We start from the raw sequence: 12,974 nt of genomic DNA on the forward strand, positions 1-12,974 counted from the left end.
GAAGCATAGATTGAACTCCTGGTTCTCAGCTTTTGCCCAGCCCGGCCATAGCCATTGTGGGTATTTGAGGAGTGAACCAGCAAAAGAGAACTCTGCGTGTCTCTAACTCTCAAATTTAAAACACCGTTTGGTTAAATAGCTCCATTTTTATCCTGAGGAGCAGTTGAAGGCAGCAAAATGGCTTAGTGGGACTAGCACACAGGCGACTTTTCCTACTGAAACATCTAAAGGGTCCTAAATCACTCATAGCAGCACTGCAACCTGCAACTCCGCCAGCGCAGAAGGGGACAAAGAATAAATAAAGAGGGGAACGGAAGAAACAGCTTGTCCGGCTCTGGTGTGCCGCTCAATGTTATCTTTCCTCTCCTGTGGGCTAACTCAGATGAGAATTTCTATGCAGCCAGATAGACTTAAATACCCCGACCAAGCGGCTGATACGAATACGACGTTCTGATCCCCCTCTAGAGCTTGTCAAAGGGACTATGGGAATCAATTAACCTCAAGTAAATGAGAATGAGTAGAGGCGAACCAACCCTCTTGGAACGCAGGAGTTTTTAAAGAACTGGGAGTGGGCTAAACGCCAAGTTCTGCAACGGTAGGGATCATCGTGTACCCACTGCACCCCGACCCTAGCACAGGGCCTGGCACATAGTGCGCTAACCACAAACGTCTACTGAGTGAAAGGGCGGCAGGCTGAATGCGTGAATGAGTGATGCAGGAGAAAGTTAAGACCAAGAACACCACCATTCGGTAATGGTGAATGTCTTGTGAGGAGTGCAGGGTAGCTGAGGAAGGAGCGTCAGATTGAGTGCAAAATTTGCAACAGAGATGTGAGACTCTACTCAGGGGCTTACGCAGGACTGTTGGCAGGGCGTCTGCGGACTTGGGAGTCCCGGCGCTGAGGCGCAGCCCGACCTGAGCTCTGAGGCGGCCGTCAGCCCCGCGGCGCCAGCCGAGAGCAGCCCTGCCCCGCCGCGGAGGGCCTGAGGGGGGCGTCTTCGGCCGCGCCGGTGCTCGCCGAGAGCCAGGAGGACCAGGTAATGGGCTCTCTGCCCTCTCGGAGCTGGGCTCCTCCGCGTTTCCTCACGCCTCCGGGCGGGGAGGGAGCGCAGCCGGAGCGAGCGGCCGGCAGCGCCTCGCAGGCTGGGCGCGGGCCGAGCGAGCTTCCGACCTCCCCGGGCAGGTGACGGTGGCGCAGGTCGGGGCCCCGCGGGACAGACGCCCTGAGGCTCAAGCCCCGGACGCTTGGGTCGGGTCAGCCCTCCGCACACGTTCCTGAGAGCCAGGAGCTGGGCCGCCTCCCCCGTCGCACCCCGCGCCTGAGGGCGCCCTCGCAAACTCCGGGCACGGTGGGCGCGAGGCCGGGGCCCAAGAGACAGAGCGGGGCGGGGGGCGGGGGTGCCCAGTAAAATAATTTCATCTCCTTTGAAGTCAGAGGAAACCAGTGAACCCGGAAAGTTGAAGTAAATGTTTTAATTTTTTCTCATATAAGGAAAAAAAATGAAAATTTTAGAACCCACAAACGTGTATTAATTTATTATAATGTTTTTAATGCAAGGAGGGGCCCGCGAAGGCGAACTACGAAATGTTTAAGGGACTTGCCAGCGGCGGGACTCATTTATTGCAGGCCGAGGCACCCTCGGTCTGTAAGCGCTAGTCCTTGCTCCTCCTCCTTGTTAACGAGGACGCCTAATGGGGCCCGAATTTGCGCCTCGGGGACCCTGAGGGCCAGTAGGGAAAAGAACGTCCAACAGAGGGAGTCACAGCAAGAGCTTGTTTGGGGTGCGCTTGTCAGGGAATGGCCTGACCCCAGGGACGGAGAGTTGGACACAGGCCAAACTCGGGGGCCAGGGTAGGAGTTTGGATTTTGTTCCAGGTGTAATTGGAAGTCATTGGTCTTTGGTGGTTCAGGGCTGTTCCAGGTTTAACCAGTTTACAAGGGGCTACCGTTAAGCAGGGGGGTGAGTAAAAACGGAGAGTCAGTGCTAAAGCTGGTTCCTGTTTAAGTGGCAGACCCACACATGCGATGCATGAACTGACCAGGTGTGGGGAGCTAGGGAAGAGGGTGGCTGCTCACCGCTTTTAGAGGACAGTATTCCAGTTGACATTGGCTTGGGATTTGAAAATGCAAGCTAAAACTGTTCTGAGATCTTAACAATCAGTGGTGAAAATTGTAGTTGTTCTGTGACTCCTAAAAATTATTGCCAGAACACCAAGAGCTCTCTTATTAAGCTGGTTTTTAACTTTTTTTTTTTTTTTTTTTGACAGGCAGTTAGACAGTGAGAGAGAGACAGAGAGAAAGGTCTTTTTTTTTTTTTTTATTTGTTTGTTTGCAAGAGTCACAGAGAGAAGTAGAGACAGAAAGAGAGGTCTTCCATCTGCTGGTTCACTCCCCAAATGACTGCAACAACTGGAGCTGTACCAATCTGAGATCTGAAGCCAGGAGCCAAGAGCTTATTTCTGGTCTCCCATGTAGATGCAGGGGCCCAAGGATTTAGGCTATCCTCTGTTTTCCCAGGCGCATTAGCAAGGAGCTGGATCAGAAGTGGACCAACCAGGAGTCGAACCAGCATTACACAGGGGATGCTGGCATTGCAGGCCAGGGCTTTAACTCACTGTGCCACAGCACTGGCTTTATTGTTTTAAGTATACAGGAAAATGTAAAACAGTAAGACTAATATGTATTTCTGCTACTGTATTTAAAACATTAGAAATACTGGCGTTTGAAGCGTTTTACTTCTAGAACTACGTTGTTGTTTTTTTTTTTTTTAAGATTTTATTTATTTCTTTGAGAGGTAGAATTAGAGAGAGAGGGAGAGACAGACCTTCCATCAGCTGGTTCACTCCCCAAATGGCCACAACAGATGGAACTGGGCCAGGATAAGCCAGCAGCCAGGAGTTCTTCTGGGTCTCCTATGTGGGTGCAGGGCCCAAGTATTTGGGCCATCTTCTGATGCTTTCCCAGGTGCATTAGCAGGGGAACTGAATCAGAAGTGCAGCAGCTGGAACTTGAACTGGCACCCATTTGGGATGCCAGCGCTGTAGGCAGTGTCTTAACCCCCTATGCCACAGTGTCGCCCACCAAGATATAACTTATGATAGAGCAAGCATATTTTCCATGCCTAGGAAATGTTATACTACTTTCCAAGTTTGGACCAGTTTCCAAAATTTTATGCTTTGTGCTTTCAATTTTGTGAACTATCTCCAAGAGCTTTTTTTTTTAAATAATAAAGTGTTTTTTGCAAATGACATTTTTTCTGGAACATCTTCATCCTTGTTGTCACAACTGTTTTTCTCATTTATGTTGTTTATGTTTGCCTTTACTGATTCCCTCTAATTGCATAGTAAGCATCTATCGAATGGTGGCAGTGTCAGCATGCTCAGTCAGCTGTTGCTTCTATGACTCCATTTATGTTCTACTCAGATTTTACTTTCCGCATTATCACTTTTTCTTTGCCTCACTTCCATTTTTGTTGGCCAATTCCCTCTTTGGATTATTGATTTTCTAGAAAAATGTCCTTTTTTGTCCTTTTTTTTTAAAGATTTATATGTTTATTTGAAAAGCAGAGTTACAGAGAGGCAGAGGTGGAGAGAGAGATCTTCCATCCTCTGGTTCACTCCCAAAATGGCTACAATAGCCAGAGCTGGACAGATCTGAAGCCAGGTGCCTGGAGCTTCTTCCGGGTCTTGCATGCAGGTGCAGGGGTCCAAGGACTTGGGCCATCTTCTACTGCTTTTGCAGGCCATAGCAGAGAGCTGAATAGGAAGTGGAGCCACCGGCACCCATATGGGATGCCAGCTCTGCAGGTGGCAACTTTACCCACTACACCACAGTGCCAGCCCCTCATTAGATCCTCTTCTGATCCTTTCCATGTTTGAGCACTTGTAATGATGTTCTCTTCTCGTTCCTCATGTTGATGCTTTATTCTCATGTATTCTCATTTCCTTATCTGAGTCCTAGATATAAGTGTAAATGAATAAATAAGGCAAAGGTGTAGGAGGCAGAGAAAACAGCATATGAAGTGAATGCTATACTGTATTTTGTGTCATTTCATGAAAATATTGAGGTGAAGAATAGTTTCCAGTGAGGCTGAAAATCAAGTCATGGAAGGTCTTGAAAAAAGATTAAGTTACATCCTCTAGGAGATGGGAATGAGTAAAGAAAATTAACAAAGGAGGAAATTTCATATTTTCATTTTTCAGGACTACTATATGCCAAACAAACATCGTACTAGGTGCTGATGAATAACATCAAGAAGACAGTTTCTCCTCCCTTACTAAGCTCACAATAAAATGTGAGAGACCTAGGTACAGCATAATAAATGCTAATAAAGCAGCAAAGTTTGTGAGAGCAGTAGCTTACTTCGAGACTGGAGTTTGATTCATTCCAGCATCTCTAAGCATTCTCAGGCCTGGATTATAGGTGCTCATGTAGATCCTGTGGGAGCTGTTAACACGGAATGGACTTGACAAGTTTGGTACCCCATCTGATTTCCCTCAACTTGTGTTCTTTGTTTCAACAGAGTGTGATATTCTTTCTATGAAAGCCAATGGTTTCTCTTTGCTTTGTGTAGAGCATATCCAAGGAGTGGCTGCAGTTCCACCTGTGGTCTGGCTGCCATGCAACATGGACGAGCTACTGGTAAAAGGCCCTCTGCTCCCACTCCCATGCAGATTTACGAGCCGCTTCCTCGACTTCTCGTTGTGCACATTGCTCTGCCGTCCTGGGCTGACATCTGTCCCACCCTCTGTGAGGCTCTGCAGAACTTTTTCTCTCTAGCCTGCAGCTTGATGGGCCCCAGCCGCATGTCCCTGTTCAGCTTATACATAGTACGAAATCAGCACGAGTGCATCCTCCCTTTTGTGGTGAGTGTGTCTATATCTCTTTATTTTATCCTGAAAGCAAACGTGAGATTTGTGGAGAGGAGCACAGTTCATCTTACCTACAGCAATAACTACACTTGTTCCCCACACCCAGTGGCCCACAGGTGACACCATGAGAGCACTACAAAAGAGAAACCCCAGAATTATTAATCTGCGAACTTACATAGGCTGTGCCTTGTCCACCTCCACCCTGAGAGAGGGAAAGAAACCTGGACATTTACAGTTCTTTGTAATATAACCACTAATTCCTTTCACCCTGTTTGAAATATAAACACATGAAGAAATAAGTTTCTAAATCTCTTTAGAGTTTTCTACCTGTTCAATTATAATTTTCTTTACTCAGAAAGCCCTAATAGGGACAGGCTTTGACACAGCTGTTAGAACACCACCTGGGATGCCCATATTCCATATTGGAGTGCCTAATTTAAAACCCCAGCTCTACTTCTAATTCTAGATTTTTGCTAATGTGCACCCTGGGAGGTAGGAGATCGTGGCTCAAAAACTTCAGTCACTACCTCCCATTGGGGGAGTAAACTGGCAGATGAATAAAATCTCATTTCTCTCTCTCCTCTCTCTCTCTCTGTCTTTCATATAAATAAAATTTTTAATGACAGCCTTAACTGTGCAAAATATTTCTTCCACATTCCACATATGACTCAGGTGAAACTCCCCATAAGGGTTTTTCTCTGTTTTTATTTATTTATTTAAAGTTTATTTATTTTCATTGATTTGAAAGACAGAGAAACAGACAGAGATCTTATATCTGCCAGCTCACTCCCCAAATTCCTGCAACAGCCAGGGCTGAGCCAAGCTGAAGCCAAGTGGCTGGAACTCCATCTGGGTCTCCTACATGGGTGGCAGGGACCCAAGTACTTGAGCCATCACCCACTGCCTCCCAGGATGGACATTAGCAGAAAGCTGGATCAGAAGTGGAGGTGGGACTTCCCTAGGGTTTTAGAAGATAATGGCTGGGCTGGGGCAACCTTTTTCCTTAAAATTCTGGTCTTTACTCTTACCTTATATAGAGTTCATAACCACAGGGATGAGAAAGACCTCCAGAGGTTCTATGCATCTCCTTTGAGGCAGCCTTGCTACTACGGTGTCATAGTAAATGGGTATAAACCCTGTTAAGATTTTCAAAGGGGGAACTTTCATAAATCTGTTGCTTAATTATAAATGTAATATATGACTACTCTTGAGACTCAAAAAGTGATACTCCAAGGTGTGGTGTTTTGGTTTGCTGAGTGCTTGGAACTAAAAGAGACCTGAGGTCTCAGAAATCTTCGCTCTCCCTTCCTACCCTCCTTTGGGCCACCCAAGCAAGTAATAAAAATCAGAATTCTTTCCCATAGAAGCTAGTCTTTCTCCCTCAAAGACAGTCATAGAACGTAGAAATTAATTACTATTCTGGGACCAGGGCTGTGGCGTAGCAGGTAAAGCCTCTGCCTGCAGTGCCGGCTGCTCCACTTCTGATCCAGCTCTCTGATATGGCCTGGAAAACAGTAGAAGATGGCCCAAGTACTTGGGCCCCTGCACCCACATGGGAGACCTGAAAGAAACTCCTGACTTTGAATCAGCCCAGCTCTGGTCGTTGTGGCCATTTGAGGAGTAAACCAATGGATGAAGACATCCCTGCCTCTGCTTCTGCCTCTTTGTAACACTGCCTTTCAAAAAAATTTAAAAAAAAAATAAAGAAATATTACTATTACTATAACTTTCCCCACCTTTTGTGCAAGAGCTAACCATAAAGAAATACTCTATATCCAGGAAGGAAAATGCTACACAGAGGGGCCAAAAGTCTGAAGAGTCTATTACTATTAGATCATAGCCCATTTAATCACATTTCCTTATAGCTTTCCATTCTTTCTGGAACCTAAGCATAACAACACAGTTTTCCCTACATCTTCAGGTCTTCTACTGCTTTCCTAGGCCATAGCAGAGAGCTGGATCAGAAGTGGAGCAGCTGGGTCTTGAACTGGAGCCCGTATGGGATGCCAGCTCTGTAGGCAGTGGCTTTACCTGCTATGTCATAGCACTGGCCCCAGTAAAGCATTTTTTAATACATAAAGGAGTATATTCTAAAATAATGATTAAAAGTGTAGTATAGCAAACACATAAATTAGTAACCTAGTGGTTTATTGTTATCAAGTGTTGTGTATTATGCATAATTACACTTGTGATACTTTATTGTGACTGGCAGCAGCATAGGTTTTTTTTATACCAGTATCACCACAAACACAAGTAGTACCTTGTGCTATAACATTACAATAGCTACTACATCTTTAGGTGATAGGAATTTTTCAGCTTCATTAAATCTTTTTTTTAAAGATTTATTTATTTGAAAGTCAGAGTTACACAGAAAGAGGAGAGACAGAGAGAGAGAGGTCTTCCATCCGATGGTTCATTCCCCAATTGGCCGCAACAGCCAGAGCTGTGCCGATCCAAAACCAGGAGCCAGGAGCTTCTCCTGGGTCTCCCATGCAGGTGCAGGGGCCCAACTTCTACTAATTTCCCAGGCCATAGCAGAGAGCTGGATTGGAAGTGGAGCAGACAGGTCTCGAACTGGTGCCCAAATGGGATGCCGGCACTTCAGGCCAGGACGTTACCCCACTGTGCCACAGCACCAGCCCCTCCGTTAAATCTTATGGGTACACCACCTTATATGCAGTCTATCATTGACCAAACTACTGTTATGCAGCACATGATTGTATATATATATTTGTTTACTGATATATACATTTGAAGTAGTTTTTTATTCATATGTTATCTTGTAGCTTATAACTTTTTAAATTGTTTCAGCTCTTACCTCCTTACTTACTGTATAAGTGAATCAAGTTGCCAGCAACAAACAGATGGCATACTCAAATTGAATAATTTTCAGAAAACTGTAGAAAGGGAATATTTACATAGGTGTAGACAGTGTTTAAGAAAAGCCAACAAATAATGGCACAGTAGCCATACCAGCCCCAGGGCTGAAGAGGAGAGAGCTGAGAGGGCTGCCTCACAGGGTCTGTGCATTTTTTAAAAATCATGCAATGATGCTCGTTAAAGCCCAGTAACAAAGACTTTGTTCAGGATCATCACAGACATGGGTTTGGGAGCCATGCAGTGGGGTTTTGCATTGGGGAAAAGAGATTGAGCTCAATGCTAAATGCAGGATTGGTAAGTGGGAATTTATAGCCAAGGAACAGGATGGGGATCAGAGGATGGAAAATTACCAAGAGGAAGCCTCAGGGTTAAGAGAGACTCGGGCTAAAGACAGGCCAGGATTATCAGATACCACCTGGCATGGCGGAGGACTTTGAATTTGGATATCCCGAGTTTTCAGATATCAAGGCTGACAAAGCATGGGAGTAATTTTTACCAAACTGAGCAGGATTCTTGCTGTAACTAAATTTTAAAATTATGTACACAGGTGGGCCTAGGACAAGGTTCAGAAACCAAAGTTTGGCCAATCAGAGAATCTTTGTAACTTTCAGAAAAGGGCCACAGCCATCCCATGGCAATATGATAAGATGGGAGCCAGGGGAGCAAATTCCCAAGCTCGCTCTCCTCCGTAGCTATTCCTCCGACTGCTGCTGCCGCTGAAAGCAGCAGTGTAAGGGAGCTCACTGTGTCAGTTCCTATCGATCACCTTCCTAGAGCACAAAACAGGGTAAGAGAAAAGTAGAGAATGCTGTGGAAGGTCAAGCAGAAGAGATTCAGCATAGGCTAAGCCCATGTTCCAAACAAGGATAAAGGATTGCTTTTCCCTCACAATGGCTATATCACACCACCTAGCCCTCCTCAGTACCTGTGGCTCTAGTTGAATCCCTTGATCCCTTAATCACCAAAACCACTGATTTGTCAGGATCTCAGCTGAGCTGCCAGGTATCATAGAAAAACAACAATCCAAACAGAAGGAGTTAAACCTTTAATCACTTACTGTAAGCAAGAGTCTAAATATGGCAAAGTGCCTGCTCCCCCATGGAACTGTCCACTGGTTGAGGGTCAAATGCGTTAGGGCAGACCTGGAGGTTGTCTTCTTATTGGTGGAACTCAGAACCAAGGGCTCTGATGGTTTTTATGGACACTGGAGTAGGGGGAGAGAGCAAGGAGGAAGGGGTAGAAGTGGAAATGTACTGAGTTAGAGTAGGGAAAACTGTCTTCAAGGCTCCCTCCCTTCTCTCCCTCCTGCCATAAAGAAGTCTTGGTGGGGTTGGTGCTGTGGCGCAGCGGGTTAATGCCCTGGCCTGAAGTGCCAGCATCCCATATGGGCGGCAGTTCAAGACCCAGCTGCTACACTTCCTGTCCAACTCTCTGCTGTGGCCTGGGAAAGCAGTGGAAAATGGCCCAAGTCCTTGGGCCCCTGCACCCATGTGGGAGACCGGAAAAAGCTCCTGGCTCCTGGCTTCAGATCGGCGCAGTTCTGTTATGACCAATTGGGGAGTGAAACATCGGATAGAAGTCAGTCTCTCTCTCTCTCTCTCTCTCTCTCTCTCTATTTCTGCATCTCCTCTCTCTGTGTAACTCTGACTTTCAAGTAAAATAAATAAATCTTTTTTTTAAAAAAAAAAAAAAAAGGAAGTCTTGGCAAAGCCTCTGAAGAGTACCTGGGCTGGGACTGGAAACAGTCCAGGAATATAATCAGCCAGGGGTCCGAGTCCTTGAGGCAACTCCCCTCGGAGACTGCAGTGCTCTGGCCGTGCACCAAGTCTGGTGTGGGGAAGGCAGCAAACTGAAGCTTTTGTTGTTGGTCAGCCCTGAAAAAATCACATAGGATTTTAATCAGAAGTCAGATACCTCACTGGCAACTCAGGAAAAATTGCAAGCCAAAATTTCCTTCTAACAAGTTCAACTCTAGTTAAAAACTCAAGAAAATTGCTTGACTAAATGTTATTATCTTATGTACTCATGTAGAACAGTGCAGTCTTTATTAAGGAAATACATGACCTTAAGTCCATTGTCTGTGATCTATATAAATATCCAACATTTTCTATCTGTAGAGACAGCACAAAATATAAATAAATGGAGAAAGGTAACATGTGGGAACTCGCACCCAAGATGAACACCTCAATATATCTCCCCATATTTAATTTTTGAATATAATCAAATAATTCTGAACATTTTTAAGGAATCATGACAGGATTCATAATTAAAATATTAGAATTCCTTTTATATCCATGGTGTCCTTAATATAAATAATTCCCACCAAAGTGATTCATTTCCCCTCAAAGCAGTGTTTCAGAAGAATGCCCTTACTGTGAAGATCTTCCCAATTCTTTAACTTATTCATGATAATAAAGAAGTTTTTGAATTATATATTGTCTCCAATGAGATATTAGGACCCAGAGTGCTCTAATTTAGCTGTAACACTTATTTCCTCACCCTTAATAGCTGACATTCAAATGAAATTACTTCAAGATGACAGATAATAGAGATATTAAACAACAAAAAGTGAAAAGTAAACTTCAAGAAAGATAACATAATAAACTGTAATTGAGTGATGCAGAAAGGGGAGGGTAGGAGCAAAACAAGGAAATACATGATTTTGTCATTTTTCATAGTGCTGAGTTACTAGATACTGCTAAGAATATCTTAAAGAAATTATATAAACAGAATTATAAACACTAAAACTGAAAGGCAAGACTTCCTAATTATGACAAGAAAAACAAATATAGAAAAAAAGAAAAATATGTAATATATATTATTTCCTGATAGAGCAAAAATTTAAAGGTGAAAAATGAAACTACACAAGTTCTAGAACAGATTGTATCAGGCTGGGTCCAATCAGGATACAAACTACACAATGTTCTAAACAAGGGAAGTTTATATTAGGAATTTGAAAATAATTTAACATACTGAACTGTGGTAATGGATTAATTGTAAGATATAAGGGAATTTATATGATATCCTCAAGCTAAGGGGGAGATTCCAAGGAAGAACAAGCTGTGGTATTAAAAAAGTACCTTAAGGTGCTGCCACAGAATTTGGCAGGGCCAAGTCCATGGGCAACAACAAATCGCTGTCAACACAGAGGTAAAATAATGAGAAATTTATTTTCAATTAAAGAGAAAGAAATAGTTAAGATTAGAGTATCACCAATCAAAGGAAAGATGCCAACGCCTGAAGTATCACGGCTGAGGACTCCCCCAGCAGCTTCTTCAGGGTCCCAGTTGGGAGGTCCCAGGCAGAGCATCCTCTTCACAGATGAGATTCCAAAGTCTCCTTCCCAAGGTTCCTTAAAAATTATTCTGGGCAAATGTGTCATTCACCCAAAAGTCCTTGTGTGACTAGGTAGGATGTCCATCCTCCCAGGAACTGGCTAGGGACCTTGGGGAACACACATCCATCCGTGTTCCATAGCTCAAAATCAAGCTTGTTTTTCTCTGTAGGTGAGTCAAACCCACAAGAAGAACAAGCACCTGTGGCTCTAGGCTTTTGAGCTTACGGCACAAACAAGGATGTGGAATATCTTTAATATTAACCTGTCACAAGCCTGAAAGGTGGATCTCCTTTCCAAGGCTAGGACTCAGATCTGATCAGAGAAGATACAGTTGTAGTCCACTGCATGGCAGACACAGTCACTGGTTTGAAGTTGGTCTATAGTTCCTGGAAAGCAGGAAGCAGCCCCCCATGATGAGTGAGCTAAGCTGGTGGGTGGGTGCACAGGCAGAAATAATAGAGAAGCAGAGAAGCATTGCAGGCAGGCTGCCTCGAACGTGCATTCTCCATGTTGGAAGGAAGGCTGTAGGAGACAAACCTCTGAAGTGGAGCGACAGGTGAACAGAGGGGGTTGGCCATCGATATGGGCAGAAGACTTGATCTTTGGTGTCTTGCATGTTGAAAAGGCTGCAAGAAGGTGACTAGTAGGCCAGACTATGACTGTGAAGTTGCCAAGAGACTGAGTGCTGGACACATGGGTGGGACACCATTAGACATCCCTACAGCCCACAGCTGACCCATAGTACAGCTGCTGGCAACAGAAGAGCCTCTATCTCCTGCAGTGTCCCTCCATTGTACTTTACTGAGAAAGCTTAACATTGTGCTCGCTGGAAAAGAGAAATACTTTTTAAAAATCCCATCCATTATCACAGAGCTTGTATTGTAGAGGGAATAAATTGAGCATTAGTGCAGGGGCAGGCGCTGTGGCACATTGAGTTAATGCCCTGGCCTGAAGTGTCAGCATCCTATATGGGTGCCGGTTCAAGTCCCGGCTGCTCCTCTTCTGATCCAGCTCTCTGCTATGGCCAAGGAAAGCAGTGGAGGATGGCCCAAGTCCTTGGGCCCCTGCACTCACATGGGAGACCCAGAAGAAGCTCCTGGCTTTGGATCGGCGAAGTTCCAGCCATTGTGGCCAATTGGAGAGTGAACGATCAGATGGAAGACCTCTCTCTCTCCCCCGCCACCTTCCTCCCTCCCTCCCTTCCTCCCTCCCTCCCTCTCCTCTCTCTGTGTAACTCTGACTTTCAAACAAACAAATAAATCTTTAAAAAAAGAAAATCAGGACGGCGCCGCGGCTCACTAGGCTAATCCTCTGCCTTGCGGCACCGGCACACCAGGTTCTAGTCCCACTCAGGGCGCCAGATTCTGTCCCGGTTGCCCCTCTTCCAGGCCAGCTCTCTGCTGTGGCCAGGGAGTGCAGTGGAGGATGGCCCAAGTGCTTGGGCCCTGTACCCCATGGGAGACCTGGAGAAGCACCTGGCTCCTGGCTTCGGATTAGCGCAGTGCGCCGGCTGCAGCGTGCTGGCCGCGGCGGCCATTGGAGGGTGAACCAACGGCAAAGGAAGACCTTTCTCTTTCTCTCTCTCTCTCTCTCACTCACTGTCCACTCTGCCTGTCAAAAAATAAATAAATAAATAAAATAAAATCAGTGCAGAGACCATGGGGGAAAAATAATATCAGAGTAGGAAAGGCTTTTCTAAATATAGCCAAAAGTCTAAAAATATCAATAGTCAGCTATATAAAAATAGAAAATGTATACTTGACAGAAAGCACTGTGTAAAATCTAAAGACAAATGACAGTAAAAGGAAACATACCATTTCTCACCACATAAGGTTAATTTTCTTTAAGAGAGAGACAAAGCTCCCACCATTGATTCACTTCCAAA

General features: G+C 45.0%; 1 protein-coding gene across 14 annotated transcripts in view; it reads left to right on the top strand.

The window, feature by feature from the left end:
• Window positions 1-318: 318 nt before the first annotated feature.
• The window catches only part of M1AP (meiosis 1 associated protein), an 80,706-nt gene continuing 68,050 nt past the window's right edge, over window positions 319-12,974 (top strand). For 2 of the 14 annotated variants that reach the window (XM_070068864.2, XM_051836895.3), the window contains exons 1-2: window positions 618-1,037; window positions 4,575-4,866. In XM_070068864.2, coding sequence (XP_069924965.2) covers window positions 4,621-4,866 — 246 coding nt within the window. In that variant the 5' untranslated portion in view covers window positions 618-1,037; window positions 4,575-4,620. The other 12 variants (XM_051836894.3, XM_051836897.3, XM_089326237.1 and 9 more) reach the window with 11 other exon arrangements.

This window comes from Oryctolagus cuniculus, chromosome 2 (genome assembly GCF_051225735.1).
Source record: "Oryctolagus cuniculus isolate XC-2025 breed Fujian yellow rabbit chromosome 2, ASM5122573v1, whole genome shotgun sequence".
In the NCBI taxonomy this organism is placed as follows: Eukaryota; Metazoa; Chordata; class Mammalia; order Lagomorpha; family Leporidae; genus Oryctolagus; species Oryctolagus cuniculus.